Source organism: Malaya genurostris, chromosome 1 (genome assembly GCF_030247185.1).
Source record: "Malaya genurostris strain Urasoe2022 chromosome 1, Malgen_1.1, whole genome shotgun sequence".
Classification (NCBI taxonomy): Eukaryota; Metazoa; Arthropoda; class Insecta; order Diptera; family Culicidae; genus Malaya; species Malaya genurostris.
In genome coordinates, this window is record NC_080570.1 from 46,035,099 (window position 1) to 46,050,947 (window position 15,849).

Sequence of the window (15,849 nt, forward strand, 5' to 3'; positions counted from 1 at the left end):
GAAAATATAGGGTGAAGTGTGTAAAAAGAATTTAATTCGTCATACAGGGTGACGATGCAATAAACATATTTTTTCCTAAATTTTTCTCAGTACTGTTTCAATTTGTAGGTTATGTCAGTTGAAGACTTGGACCATACCTACAAACATTTCTTCTAAATGACGGTTTGAAATTTTATCGGGTTTGCCGGAGAATCGGAGAAAAGTGAAAGAGCTTTTTTGTTCCTATTTCCGGTACTTCCGGAACCGTATTCCGGAGATCGGTACAGCCGAAGTCGGTTCGTATGGCCAGTAACTTACATTACCTATCATCGGAACAGTTTTGAGTCCAATTCAGAAAAATTATTTTACATCGTCGCGCTATGCCAACGGCTTGACAATTGAAACACTTATAACACTGTATTTCCGGAACCGGAAGTCAGATTCGGAAGAATTTTAATTTTGAACCGCGCAACCCGTACGAGCAGATGTTCCTCAAGGTTCGAACGAGGCTCCAATCCTTTGCTATATATTTACATTCAGGCTCCTGAATTTACCCGTTGGTGACCAGGAATCTTTCTTCTGTGACGATCGGTCTTTTGGTTACGGATTGCAGTCGTAGAAGTTTTTAGAATTTCCAGTAGCGTCAAAAACGAAAAATTTCTCCAGATGTAGAAAAATTATAATTATATTTTTTGATAGGCCTAGAGTTTTTCCTCAAACCAGACAATAATGTCATTAAACTGAATGATTTGGAATGGACATGGTTTGAACAAAAAAAATATTTTGGTTTAATGCATGATAAAAAATATCCCTTTTCGAGTATCACGTAGAAGGAATCCAGATGAAATATAATAAATATATATAATATGTATATCCTCTTGTATACATAAATTTTATCGTGATTTTCAATCAAAACTATGTTTATAATCCCATTGAACTTAAAATGGAATACACAGAAATGTTTCATAAATTACCCCTACCTATTTTATTCCATAATTAATTAAATTGAAAACCTCCTAACAACTTACGATTTTCAACAAAAATACTTTCTGCGGTAAATCAATAAATTTCCCATTGAAATATATCGAAACAGATACTGTTAAAAAGTAAATTATAAATAAATTTATTTATAATACCACATTGTGGTCCATTGAGAACCGGAGGAGGGACGCTGATGCTATGCTGCGCGTTTCGTGTCACTACTTCCATGCCGCACCGGCTCGACTCGGGTCGGACAGAAAAGGGAAGATGGTGGTTAAAACAGAAAATCTATGACGCACAAAAAGCCCTTCAACTTGTCTGTTGCCCAGCGTGTGGGGAGCAGAATACGTGTTGTGTGTAGTTTGGGTTGTGCGGCGTGAAGTTCTAGAGATTTGAGCCAATCGTCGCACTGGTCGCATTGGCTACCACATCGACGAGCGTTTTATTTCCACACTAGCGATGATTCAAGGCCGAACGCTTTGTCCGACCAACGAGCTCTTGGTCTATAAAGTTTATTCTGGATGAGTTAACACGATACATACCTGACCAATCGACGATCTCTTGAATCAGTATGTTAATTTTTTAATATACTAAGCTAGTTTATGAAACTGACCAGCCACAAGCATTTATTATTAACACAGAAAAAAAAAGAAATTTACACGTCATTTTAACGAGTAGTACTCTGAAATAGAAATCAATTGAATCGAAAACTTTGTTAAAAACCATTGTCGGTGTAAAACTAATTTGGGACGCATTGATTTTTCAATAAATAAGACTGTGTTTTTAAATTAACGCATAGTTTTTTCGTCCCGGGTGGCCAGTTCAATGCATAGGGCACTGGTCTTACAATCCAGTTGTCGTATGTTCGAGCCCCGACCTGGAAGGATTCGTAGTGTCAGTAGAATCGTAGCACGAGCCATGCAATGATGTTTTACATTCTGAATCGACTGCGAAGTCTGTTGAAACAGAAGGTCAAATTGCACTACAGGAATGTAATACTAAGGTTTTACTACAGTCTTGCTTTTAAAGTATATTGAAAAAGAACGAACTGTAAAGTAGTTTTATATTCAATTTCCTGCTCCAAATCAGATTTTTATGCACATAGAAAATAGATTTAAAATTACAAAATATTTTCATCTGTGTAAACAAAAAAACGAATTTTACAGGTGCCCAAATCCCACATACGATGCAATTCATTAAGAACTAATTTGTTTGTTAATTTGATTTGAATGAATTTCACTAGTTTCTCCTGTAATTTGCATTCGATTAGTAAGTGCGATTGTATGCATTTATATGTACCATTTATCAGCCAAGCAGATGTGTGCTTCTGTGGCTCAGTCGATTAACGAACGCACTTTTTGATGCAATAATTCAATATTACATCCTCTTGTACGAAATTGGCGTGAACAGCGAGAAAGATCTATGTGCATCTTACCAGTATCTTTCGACCGAGTTTCTCTACTTGAATCGACCTGTCCGCATCGCTCACATCCTCCCCAACAACGACAGTTAAGCATTGTGGACCTGAAAGGATTTTTGAGTCCTCCTTTACATAAGTCCCATCGTCCATCAAAACGCATGCATCCGGACACTGCAAAAGACGCGAATACAATTTCCAGGCCCTTGTTGCTGCTCGCTTCTTCTGTTCTACACTTTGTTTCGAGATTTTCTGCTTCTTGAAGGTCTTCAGGTGATTTCGACTCTTGATATGCTGGATCATTCCGACACTCGTTCCTGCTTTTTTGGCCAAATCACGTATTGACATTGATGTTTTCTTCAAGACTAGAGATACCACTTTCTGGACTAGTTTCGGGTTGGAAAAACCGGGTTTTCTGCCTCTTCCTGGTAGCTCATCCAACGAATAGTATTCTCCAAACTTATTAATGATGGTTTTACCACTGGCATGATGAATTCCAAACCGCTTTGCCAATTTTCGTATAGTAATACCATCACTTAACCATGTGTCCAGAACCTTAATTTTCACTTCCTTTACAATATGCGACATTTTGAAAACGCGGAATTTCAACCGCACAAACAAGTAAACATACGAAAGTTAACAGCCAAACACACAGCATGCTGTGATCTGAACATAAAAAAAACTTCACAAATACATGCGTACAACACGAATGTAGTTGGATTGCTTATTTTCGATACACTCCTTAATTCCAATTTTTCGTAACTCGCTAATCTCACGCAATCTCTCCTTAACTTTTTTAATCCCGCGTAACTCCTCCTAAATCTATTAACTCTATAGAAAGGTAATTGAATTGCTATAAGAACCGAGTTTTAATCGGAGCTCTCGAGACCAGAGTTACAATTTGTCAGTCACGTCGAATGACCTTGACTGACGGACTAACATCATCGTCAACTGTAATCTGTACTGTGAAAGTGACTGTCAAATGAGATACTAGATAGTTCTATGGCCAAGTAGAAGTATACTCAGTCAAAGACAGACGACTCTTTTTGTTTTCTCTCGTTTTCCTATAAAACAAAAACAAAGAGAGTACCAACATAAACATAAATCGATCAAGTTCATTATTCTTTGCAAAAAGTCGTCGGACTTGAAGTTTATTGGAGTAAATGAATATATTTCAATATTTATGCTTTTCGATTATTATCTAGCCACACGTAATCTAGCAGTGAATGAAGATAATATCAATTGCTTCGGCAATCAATGAGCGCCCTGACGAGTGAAATATAGAGAGAATTTTAGGTTTGACATACAGGCTCTTAGACACTCACTATATGGTTATGTTACGCGTTTTTTTAGAACGGCTAATAAGCCACCTGTCAACATTCACTTTGAAGAGTAATTTCGAACTCGCGCACTCGCTGAGAGTAAGTCATAAGAGTGAACGGCAGAGAAAAGTTTTCTCTTCCGTCTGGTGTTAAATTTAATACTTTATCTTTCATAGCTCGCTTGCAATTTCTTTCGAAAGTGGAAGTTGACAGGTGGCTTATTAGCCGTTCTAAAAAACACGTGATTTGTAGAGCCTGGTTGGCATATTACTTGGTGTATAGTGACAGATATCAGCTCTGTTTGAGACCTCAAGTGTTATATAACATTCGAATCATCTCACGTTTCAAATAAATTTCTCATCGTTTAATTTTCTCGGAGATGACTGAACCGATTTCAATAACCTTAGGCTCATTTAGAAGCTTCAATTGTGTTATTGATCAAGTTCTAAGATCAAATTTCAGTCGATGCTGGCTCTGGACATATATTCGTATATGTGACCTAAAAGACGAAACGTTCCTTTTTCTTTCCACTCAATTTTCTCGGAATTCGCTGAACTGATTTTAACAAGCTTAGACTCGTTTGCAAGATACTTTTGGTCTTTGATCAAGTTCGAAGATCAAATATCGGATCCAGATGAAATTCAGGATCTCTGTATGGGACTATATTACCTTTCATTTGAATTCATATTTTTGAAAATCTGTTCAGCCATCTCCATGAAATTGTTGTCAGTTTCATTTCGGAGTTTTCAACCGCTACATTCGGTGCCACAGAAATGAGGAAGTGATATAGAGTTGAAGTTAGTGTGTTTCGTAGATAACTAACAAAATCTGCAAACTAGTAGCATTTACTGACTAGTTTTAAGGGTTACATTCAAAGTTGCAGCTCAAGTTTGCCCGGGTTGGCGGTTCAATGCATACGGCGCTGGTCTTTACAAGCCAGTTGTCATATGTTCGAGCCCCGACCTGGAAGGAAATTTATTGCATATTTTTATATTACATACTCGCTAAAATATCTGTGTGCAATTTCATCCAGATCAAAGAACTAGAATTCAAATGGAGCACTTGGCTAGAAAAAAATTAAACGTGTTTATTATCGAACAAAGTTTTTTGAAAATAAACCTAATATCTCAAAATCCCTTCAACCGATTTTCATATCGTTTTTAAATAGTTCATATTTAAAAACTCGTATGCATGAACGATTCCCCGATTAGAATTTTGTTCCCTTAAAAATCGATGTTTTAACCTTTCCCGTATAGAAAGGGTTACATACTGTGAAAATCGACTTTTCAACAGTGGCCCGACTTCCGGTTCCGGAATTATTTGATGATTACGATTATCACAAAATTAGGTTCAAATGCTATAGAATTTGATCTTGATTTAGAGCGATGATGCAAAAAAAACGTAACAATTATTTGGCTCAAAACTGTTTGTAGTTTGTTTTAGTTGCTGACTAATCGAACGGTTCCGGAAGAGCCGGAAATAGTGGTCACGAACTCTGAACACGAAAAACACTACATTTTCTCATAGATGCCCTAACCGATTTTCACAGAATTACCGAGTGAAGTGAGTTTAAAATTCTTGATCATCATTTTGAGTGACGAAGCAAAACACGAAAAAATTCTTCTAAATTGGGCTCAAAACTGGTAACAATTTTTATTTTATTTAGTTTAGTTGAGAACTGATTGCGGCTATATCAGTTCCTAGTTGTCGGAAGTATCGGAAATAGAGGTTAGAATCCCTTAGTAATATTTGTGAAAATATGAGTATATGACTTTTGAACCGAGGACCGGAGGGTCGAGTCTAATATACCATTCGACTCAGTTTGTCGAGTACGCTAAATGTCGGTATGTATATGTATGTGTGTAAGTAATAAAAATTCGATTTTCTTGGAGATAACTGAACCGATCTTTACAAACAAAAATTCAATTGAAAGGTCTCTTGGTTCCATAGCCTGCTATTGATTTTTTTTTCCGGATCGAACTTCTGGGATAGGAGTAACAGAGTGCGTAATTTCTTGTGCAAAAATATTAAAAAGTGTACACTCTATTTTCACAGAGACCGCTTAACCGAATTTCTTCAACTAAGAATCATTCGAGTGGTCCTATAGCCCCATAGCTTGGTATTGAATTTCATTCACAACCGACTTCCGGATCCGAAGTAACTAAGTGAAATGTGCAACAGAATAAAAATTAGCACACGCGATTTTCTTAGAGACCTCTCAACCAATTTTCAAAACCTTAGGTTTGAATGACAGGTTTTACAATCCCATAGAACCTTACCGAATTCCATTCGTGTATGACTTCCGGCTCCGGAATTGCAGGCTGATAAGTATAAAAATAGTAATTTCAAGAGCGTATCTCTATACATAACACTGGAAAATATAGCAAAATACTTTCAACTAGCCGTTGTTTCCTCCAATTAGGTAGGTTTGGTTAGTTGATGACCAAATACATTTATGATGGGTATGCTGGATCTTCGTTCCCGGCTCCGAAAGTACCGGCAAAAGTGATCGTGTACCCCAAACCGGATAGCATTCTAATTTCTCCACAAGCTTAGATTCATATAAAAAGTATCTTTTTCCTATAGATTGGTGTAGAATTTTGTCCAGATCTGGCTTCCGGTTACGAAAATACATGGTGAAGTGTGTATAAAATTGCAACCTGTTTTAATTCACCTAGTGGTGTACTGATAATTTTCTCATATTACTTATTTTCATAAATATCTATTTGGGTATACACTGACATATCCTTATGAGGAAGTAATTTGAAATTGGAATTATTACATCCTATAATTCTGGAACCGGGAGTCGGATCCAAATAAAATTCAGGAACCTTTCATTTTTATCTAAGTTTGTGAAAATTGGCCCTGCCATCTCTGAGAAAAGATAATGCACTTATTTTCATTTTTTTGCGCATATCACCCTGTAATTCCGGAACCGAGAGTCGGATTCGAATCAAATTCAGGTACTTTGTATGGGACTACAAGATCTTTCAATTTAATCTAAGTTTGTTAGAATTGGATCAACCATCTCTGAGAAAATAGAGTGCACAAAAATATTACATATATAGAGACACACACATACAGAATGTCTTTGAGTTGAGCTATGGTTCTTGGCTTAACACCTTGGATTTCAAATAGCCCCACAAAAAAGTCTGGTGGCGTCGAATCGGGTGATCTCGGGGCAAATCAAAATCACCGTTTTACGATATGACTCGTCCGGGGAACAATCGTCGTAACAAATCGATTGTTAGTCTAGCTGTATGGCATGTTGCATCGTCCTGTAGCCATTCAAACCATTTCCACGAACAATGGGCATCACAAAATCATTTATCGCCATTAACAGTTTTCGTTGCTAATCTACATCGTCTTGTAAAAATAGGGACCAACAACCACACAAACACAATCCCAAACTGTAACGTTTTGGTCGTTTAGGAATGTTCCTATTAATTGAGGATTTTTAGTTGCATAGTGGCAATCTTATAGTCATTTAGGGGTTTTGGTACCTCATGGGTACCGGTTTGTGCAAAAGTACACATGACTTATTTCAATTTTTTACGTTTCGCCTTCGGCTCATCAGTGCAATTAGCAGATTATGTTGATCTGCTAATGCCACGTCACGGATCAACATAATCCGCTAAGCAGACGTAAAGTACTTGCTATTTACAAGTCACTTTTTTTTTTACACCGAGGTGTAAGGTCTTTCCTGACGTCCCGAAAGAACGAAACAAACTGACGGTATTCTGACCGCCAACAGGTTGTAGTCATTTAGGGGTTTTGGTACCTCATGGGTACCGGTTTGTGCAAAAGTACACATGACTTATTTCAATTTTGAAAATGAAATAAGTCATGTGTACTTTTGCACAAACCGGTACCCATGAGGTACCAAAACCCCTAAATGACTACAACCTGTTGGCGGTCAGAATACCGTCAGTTTGTTTCGTTCTTTCGGGACGTCAGGAAAGACCTTACACCTCGGTGTAAAAAAAAAAGTGACTTGTAAATAGCAAGTACTTTACGTCTGCTTAGCGGATTATGTTGATCCGTGACGTGGCATTAGCAGATCAACATAATCTGCTAATTGCACTGATGAGCCGAAGGCGAAACGTAAAAAATTGAAATAAGTCATGTGTACTTTTGCACAAACCGGTACTCATGAGGTACCAAAACCCCTAAATGACTACAACCTGTTGGCGGTCAGAATACCGTCAGTTTGTTTCGTTCTTTCGGGACGTCAGGAAAGACCTTACACCTCGGTGTAAAAAAAAAAAGTGACTTGTAAATAGCAAGTACTTTACGTCTGCTTAGCGGATTATGTTGATCCGTGACGTGGCATTAGCAGATCAACATAATCTGCTAATTGCACTGATGAGCCGAAGGCGAAACGTAAAAAATTGAAATAAGTCATGTGTACTTTTGCACAAACCGGTACCCATGAGGTACCAAAACCCCTAAATGACTACAACCTGTTGGCGGTCAGAATACCGTCAGTTTGTTTCGTTCTTTCGGGACGTCAGGAAAGACCTTACACCTCGGTGTAAAAAAAAAGTGACTTGTAAATAGCAAGTACTTTACGTCTGCTTAGCGGATTATGTTGATCCGTGACGTGGCATTAGCAGATCAACATAATCTGCTAATTGCACTGATGAGCCGAAGGCGAAACGTAAAAAATTGAATCTTATAGTGTTTATCATCGGGAGCACTTTTAACTTTTGTTTATACAAAACGTACGTTTGGTTTTCACAATTGAGAAGTTATTTTAAATGTAAAGCTGAACAAATACAGTGCGTTCTTTTGGTGTGTACTGTTCCATGGTAAAATTGTCTTGGAATGACTCTTCCAATGCAGTATGTCATTAGTGGATCTGACAATTCTGTCAGAAGTTATTGTGTTGCTCGATGCTCCCACTTCAAATGGTCCACCCTGTATATGAAAACATGAGTTATATGAGAAAGGAGTCATAACACCACTAAATGGGTTAAAAAAGGGTTTTTGTAAGTGACGATGCTTTAAAATTTGTTCATAATTGGTTGACAATATATTCCAATATTCTTGGTAGTTGATGGCCGACTTTTTTTACGCATTTTGTTCGAAATAGCGCGATTTTTGATTAAATTTTCGCGATGAACGCGTTAAAAAAGGTCTTTACGTAATGAAGGAAATCTCAATTTATATACATATACAAAACAATCTAACATGCTTCAGGGAATTGAATATTGTGAATTGTTTATTTTCGAAGAATCTAAATAAGATCGTGGGCATCCAAGAATTATCTGGAAAGCAAGTATTATATATATTATATATATGACTTTTATATGACTATTGAGTGCGGTATGTACTCGTAGTACTATTCACAGAAAATTGGCGTTCTGTGATAATATCTGTAGAAGAACTTGCACATCCAGAAACTTCTCGGAAAAGGCCTTAATGGCTACCAATGTAACCGATGCTGGGGTTTCACCCACTTTACCCAAAATTGTTAGTAAACGGGTAAGAAAACGGAAATTCCAATAACATACGATTCTAGATAATTAATTTTTCTATCGATTCGTATATAAATTGTGTCTGATAAACGTTTTTATCGAAAGATTTCGTGCGAGTTGTAATACTAAATGAGTTTTTCCTTATTCTTTCGCATGCACGAGTTGTTAATTGCGAGAAAAGGAAAAAAGAAAACAAAATGTTAAACAAAATGCTATCTAACTGATATTTTTCGCCAAATGCATAGTAAAATCATTTATCTACAATCGTATGTTTTTGATTTTTCGTGAATCGTGTTAGAATTGGAGATATTTGCAATTTAGGGTGAAATTTTGGCGACAAAGCAAAAAGAAGCATTGAGTTGTCTCGCTTCTACCTGATTACGGCGAAGCGCTACCTTAAGATCTACAAATGTAACAAAGTGCATTAATGACCTTATCGTTCTTGGTCCATATTAGAGATGCCACAAGCTATTAATAGGACAATTGTGATTGCTCTAGGCAATCCAAAAACTATCTGGAGTCGTAGCTCTGCGACTTTGACCAGCATTGAAATATTATACATAAACTGCTGAATGTTCGTATAGATCTTAAGACCTGTTTTCACTGGAGTCGTTGGACGACTGGGAATGTTCCGGAAAAGGTCAAGATACACTAGTAAGTAGTATGTATCTGTAGGACTATGAGCAGCATTGAAAACCTATACATAGACTACTGAATGCTCGAGTAGATCATAAGACCTGTTTTCATCGAAGCTCTTTGAGGACTAGGAACGTACCTGAAACAGCTATAAATAGACAAGTAAATATTGTGTAGCTCTAAAAGTATGAACCACAAACAAAACAGGTATTAGCCGATGTAGTTCTTACTGTAACACAGTGGAATCCCTAAGAACAATACTCCAAGTAGTTTTTGGATATTGGAACATCACTTAAACATTTCCATTGTCTCAGAACATACTCATAGGGTCCTCAGGCGCTAGATCAACAGACGTAGTAGGATTGTTCATGTTATTTACACTAAAATCAAATAAAAATTATTAATTTTAGTTGGTTTGACGTAAAGCCGCTATAAGTAAGTTCAGTTTTTGCAATGGCTGAGAGGGAACATGTATATTGGAGAAACCAAATGAATGAAAAACTAACAGAAAAGATGATTTATTAGAAAAAGATACGCTCAGAGACAGGACTCGAACCTGCGTTCGTATGCATTCCGTGCATACGCGCTACCATTTCGCCACTCTGAATCTTGTTATAGACATTCTAAAACGACAGTCAGACATGGTTCATTTGTCTCTGAGCGTATTTTTTTCCTTCCTTGTTTTCTGTTAGTTTTTCATTCATTTGGCTTCTCCAATATATATGTTTCTGCTCAGTCATTTCAAAAACTGAAATGAAACTTGATAAACCCTTTTTTATGCGAAAATTTTGAAATAAAGCGATTTTTCATTTAATTTTCGCGATATTTGATTTAGGCACCCCCACACAGTGATGCCAAGGTGGTAGAAATCCAAAAATAAATTTAATTTTTTCCTGCACTGTATTATTTTTTTGAATTCTCATATAAGTGAAGGATTACAGTTTAAAGTATAAAAATTTTCCGAATAAGAAATAATCTCTCCATACCATCTCAAAGATAGGCTTTCTTTTCATCCTTCCATACAAAATATATGACGAAATGATGATGTTTTGCGATTAAAGTTCTATATAGATAGGAAAGGGCTGCCACTGTTCAATAGTATTTGATTATATAGCATTTTTTCTCTACTTTTCAAAAACCATTAAGCGATCCCGCAAATCTCTGCACCTTAAAGGTTATTTTCAATTGTTGGCGGGGTCGACAATAAAAATCACAAAGACAAGAGCTATACTTTTGTAAATGAAGTCGGTGCGAGTAAAATTTAAATAAACGGCTATATGATAAATAAAATCAGAATATTCATAACATACATAACATAAAACACCTATATAAATGTCGTTATATAAATCTATTTACAGTATATCAGGCTTTGGAATTAGTAGCGTTTTTTTCTGCTAAGTTTCATGATTTTTAGTGAGAGTATCATTGCAGTATAGGTTTTCAAAGTATAGTCAATCGTTATGTACCGCTTTCTGTCATCTTTCTGGTAAGACTCGGATACGTTTGAAAAATTCCTTTTCCTCAGATTCGACGAATGAATCGATCCAATTTTTGGTGGTACCGTAGTTTTTGAAATTGACCTGACAAGTTATGCGTCATGGATTGCAGCAAATGGCAACCGTATGGAACAATGTCTGATAAAAAATGGCGGCTGGGGCAGAACTTTTTCATTGCAGCGATTACAAAAAAAACTTTTACAACTTTCGAAACATGGAGTCTTGCATTGTGCATTGCAGAGCATTTTCCAAATATTATTTTTTTTTGAAAAACAAAAAAAAACACTTTTTTTATTGTTATTCTCCCATCTTTACTCATAGTGCAATAAACTTCATCAGTTGTAAGTTACAATATATCAGAAAATAAAAATATTTATATAAGCCCTTCTGGAGAAAATTGATGTTTTCAATATATAAGGAAAGTATTTTTTCTTAGTGTATACATTTTCCACACAGGTTTAATCATTATTTGAAACATAAGTGAAAGCTCCTGATCAATCACGAAATAAATAAAAAATACACAAGTTAATTTATTAAAAAAGTCGTTATTTTCCGGTCCGTAGCGAACGGTACATCATGTCACTTTTAGGTGGATCCAAATTATTAATAAAAAACATCCAGCTGATGTTTATCGACGAATTTAAGGTTTTTGCCAACTTTTGTATGAAGAGGCATCACTGTGCCCCGGTTCTGCGCGTAAATTGAGGTTCCAAGCTCTTTTAAAAGAACTGGTTAAAAATGTTTAGCTTTTTTCAAGGGACAGTCTGGATAGATTTTGGAAAAATAAAGTATGCAAAGTAACTTTTTGACACAAAGTCTACATGTCCAGAAAGTTTCATTCAAATCAGAGAAGGTGCTGCCAACATTTGTTCAAATTGTTGCAAAATTTGTTATATTTATTATGGAGAAGACTTTTCATAACATAATTTTTTCGGGAGGGCCAATTGAAAATTTCAAATAATTCAAAAGGACGATGTAAAATGCTTAAACTTGTTAGACTTTATGACCATACAAATCAACGAGTACCTCTTGTACAAAAAAATCTGAAACAATTGCTTCAATTTCACATATTACGGGTAATGAGAAAGGTGTCAAAGCACCGCTAGGTGGATCAAAACAGGTTTTATGATTGGCCCAATGAAAGGAGACAGGTGTTAACAACTACCATATATGAGAAATTTATTTGTCCCTAACATTAAAAATTACTGTTTGTGCTTTTATTATATATACATTTAACTTGTATCTGTAGATTTATATTCACCATGACTGTACTGAATCAACTTCTAATTTTCCTGATCTGCAGAAGCGAACCCAGCTGAAAAATAAAAAACGATTCGAAAAGTTCCGAAATTTTGTCCAGCAACCACTGCCGAATCTACAGCACAGAACTAAAGATTTCACCTATTTTTTGTCTTCTCTGTTCCGTTGCGCAGTTTGCAACTTTATAGTGCACGAGAAATGCGTGACAAATGTGGTAACACCATGCTTAGGCGTCGCACCGTATCTGATCCGAAATCCAGTCGCACACTGCTGGTCCGAGCCGGCCCATCATAAACGGAAGTTCTGCACGGTCTGCCGCAAACGTTTGGATGAAACCACCGCCGTTCATTGTTTAAGTGAGTATCCTTTTCTGGAAACTGTAGTACCTGAACCCGAATTGCTGATGATAGTCTCAATCGATCAACCTGTTTACACACCTGTTGCGATGACACTTGACGCTAACTTTTTTTTCTACCGATGTTTTTCTGTTCAGTCTGCGAGTACTTTGCGCATGTTGAGTGCCAGGATTTTGCGATTCCCGATTGCAAGGAAAATGCCACGTACGTGCCGGGAAAGGAATTGGGTCACGTCAAACACCAGCACCATTGGCGCGAGGGGAATCTGCCGCAATCATCGAAGTGTGCGCTCTGCAAGAAGGCATGCTGGTCCTATGAATGCCTTACAGGTAAGATTTGTTAGAGAAACCATTCAAATCAGTACGTTCAAATTCCTCCATAAATTCGTATTCAGTGGAAACGCTCGATACTTGGTCCGAGTCCGTCTCACGTGGAAACTCTCATTTTTTTTCGACAGGTTATCGCTGTGAATGGTGTGGTACTACAGCGCACGGTGGCTGCCGGAACAACATCCCATCGGAGTGCACCTTCGGAACGCTACAGCCAATTTACTTGCCACCGCATGCCGTCTCCATACCGCGAACTGAAGTGCCAATGGAAGCAATCATCGGAGTGCAGAACAAGAACAAGGGAACACCGGGAATGCAGAGGGATTACTCGTGTCGTAAGTGGCATTTTTCATTGCTGTTAGCTTTACCTGTATGTATCGCCATGGGTGGGAACTACTATTGTCCTACACCACGGCGCTGGGGTATGCCGAGAAAAGTGGGCACGTAAATCGGGATAGTTGTGCCAGTTCTGTATGTTTCTGAAAAGAGCTGCCGTGAAACCGAACAATAGAATGGACGACGACAAAGTGTCTTCGTGATAGAGAAAGTGCTGAGACACTATGCTCTACTCGGAGCAATGGGTTTTGTTCTGGGACAAGTGGTCTTGAACGAATGGATGGGATGTTTTTATCCAATTTAAACGTTGTAGCTTAACCCTCTGGAGTAGATACAGCCTAACCGCGTGGTAAAGCTCAATCCTATACTATTTGAGCTTTTGCGTCCTCAACGTAATGACAGTAACAGCTGCATGGTACGAACACAGATACATACGCTGTTTCACACGTTCGTTGTAATGATCTTCTAGTTTTTGATTACAATATTCCATGGGTCACTATTTACTTTTTTATTTCAATTACTGGATTCGTCCAATAACTTTGGTGTGACTTTTTTCAATTTTGGCTGTCTTAGAACGGAGTGTTCTACACATCTCACTAGCTTAACACTAGTGCATTCTCATGTTTTTTTGTATACGTAGTAAATACTTGCGTGGAGTACATTTGTATCCCAGAATTGAAATCTCTCTAAAATTACTAATTTGTATTTACAATGTATTTACAAATAAATGGTACACTGAAAATCGAATTTACGTATTGTTTATTTAAATTAGGTCGTTAACTACTCAAACTTTGACTTGATCGTAAATAATAGGTAGCAAACATTGTCAAAGTTGCCATCATAACACTTTGGGCAATCTTACATTTACCTAAATATTGAAGTCATCACTCGTTACCTAAAAATGCAAAGATGCACTTTTGTTGATTTTGGGTAGGTTTCGACTCAAAATTAGGTAGCGGCTGGTAAGAGTGTACAGTTTCATTACAAGACCTTGTGCAATGAAACTTCTATAAAAATTTTGAATTAGATCAATTTTACTATAAAACATTTAAACAGATCTCTGACACTCTTGAAACTGAAACTCTTTTTTATATAGTGAATTAGTTTTGATATCTCTCTCCCAAATGAAACGTAGCACTGTAATGTCAGCTAACACTGAACTACGGAAGCAAGTGATATTGTAATGTTAATAACAATGTAATGTAAATAAATGAACTGTAATAAAGGGTGTACGGGCCAGTGTTAATATCAAATTATCAAATATCTTTGCTGAAAAAAATCATGCCCGATTTTAGGCATTGATTATTACTATCCGCGAAATCAACCATGATTATGAACACTCCATGAGAGTATGGACAAAATCTTATCCCGTTCAATATAACTATAAGAATGTTCCATAAACTCACACGTCATAATGAAATGATAATTATTCAAAATCATTTTTACGATTATCAGCCCTGCTGCAATTTGAAATGAAAATGGTGATATTCAATATGGTGGAACTGAACTGAAAATAAATATCAAACTAATTTTAGTATACCATGCTGTGATTAAAAACAATTATAACACCATAAAGCATATTTCTAGCAGCAGTTTCAAAAGTATCAACTCTATTACTTGAATTTCATACAGAAGATTTACAGGAGCGAACACAAACAAGTTTTCAAACCAGCCCGCTGTCATAGCAAACATAGCTTCTCAGCAGAGGGCTGGTTAAAACGCTGCGCAAAACCCTGCACTCCTGTCACTGCTTTAAATCAAATTCATGCTAAATAACGTTCAATTGAATTCAATCTAAGTAGACCATGAGATTAAATCAAAACAATGTCTTTTGTCTTTGTAATCAATTTTCAGAACATACTACATTGATCAAAAAGTTTCCGGTATTTATTCAGAAAGTTAGAAATAAAAGATTATTCATCAAAAATGATATGGTCCCCTTTTAATTACTCCTCGTCGACTGCAACACACTTATGCCAGCGCTAGATCCAATCCTCAAAACATTTTTTATATTTAATTTTCGGTATGACCATCAGAACCATCTGCGGTTTTACCATAATCTCATCTCGGGTGGTGAAACGCGTTCCACGGAGCGGTTTCTTGCGTCGACCGAATAGGAAAAAGTCGCAGGGAGCCAAATCGAGTGAATTCGGTGGTTGCTGAATGGTATCCGTTTCGTTTTTAGTCAAATGTTCAAGGGTAACGATGGTATTGTGTGACGGTGCGTTATCGTGGTGCAAGATCCACGAATTGTTGG

General features: G+C 36.9%; 1 protein-coding gene across 4 annotated transcripts in view; it reads left to right on the forward strand.

Annotated features, from left to right (window-relative positions):
• The window catches only part of LOC131438637 (diacylglycerol kinase theta), a 58,972-nt gene that overhangs the window by 11,292 nt on the left and 31,831 nt on the right, over nucleotides 1–15,849 (forward strand). For all 4 annotated transcript variants that reach the window (XM_058608778.1, XM_058608788.1, XM_058608803.1 and 1 more), the window contains exons 3-5: nucleotides 12,745–12,927; nucleotides 13,065–13,256; nucleotides 13,385–13,591. In XM_058608778.1, coding sequence (XP_058464761.1) covers nucleotides 12,745–12,927; nucleotides 13,065–13,256; nucleotides 13,385–13,591 — 582 coding nt within the window. The remainder of the gene's footprint in view (nucleotides 1–12,744; nucleotides 12,928–13,064; nucleotides 13,257–13,384; nucleotides 13,592–15,849) is intronic.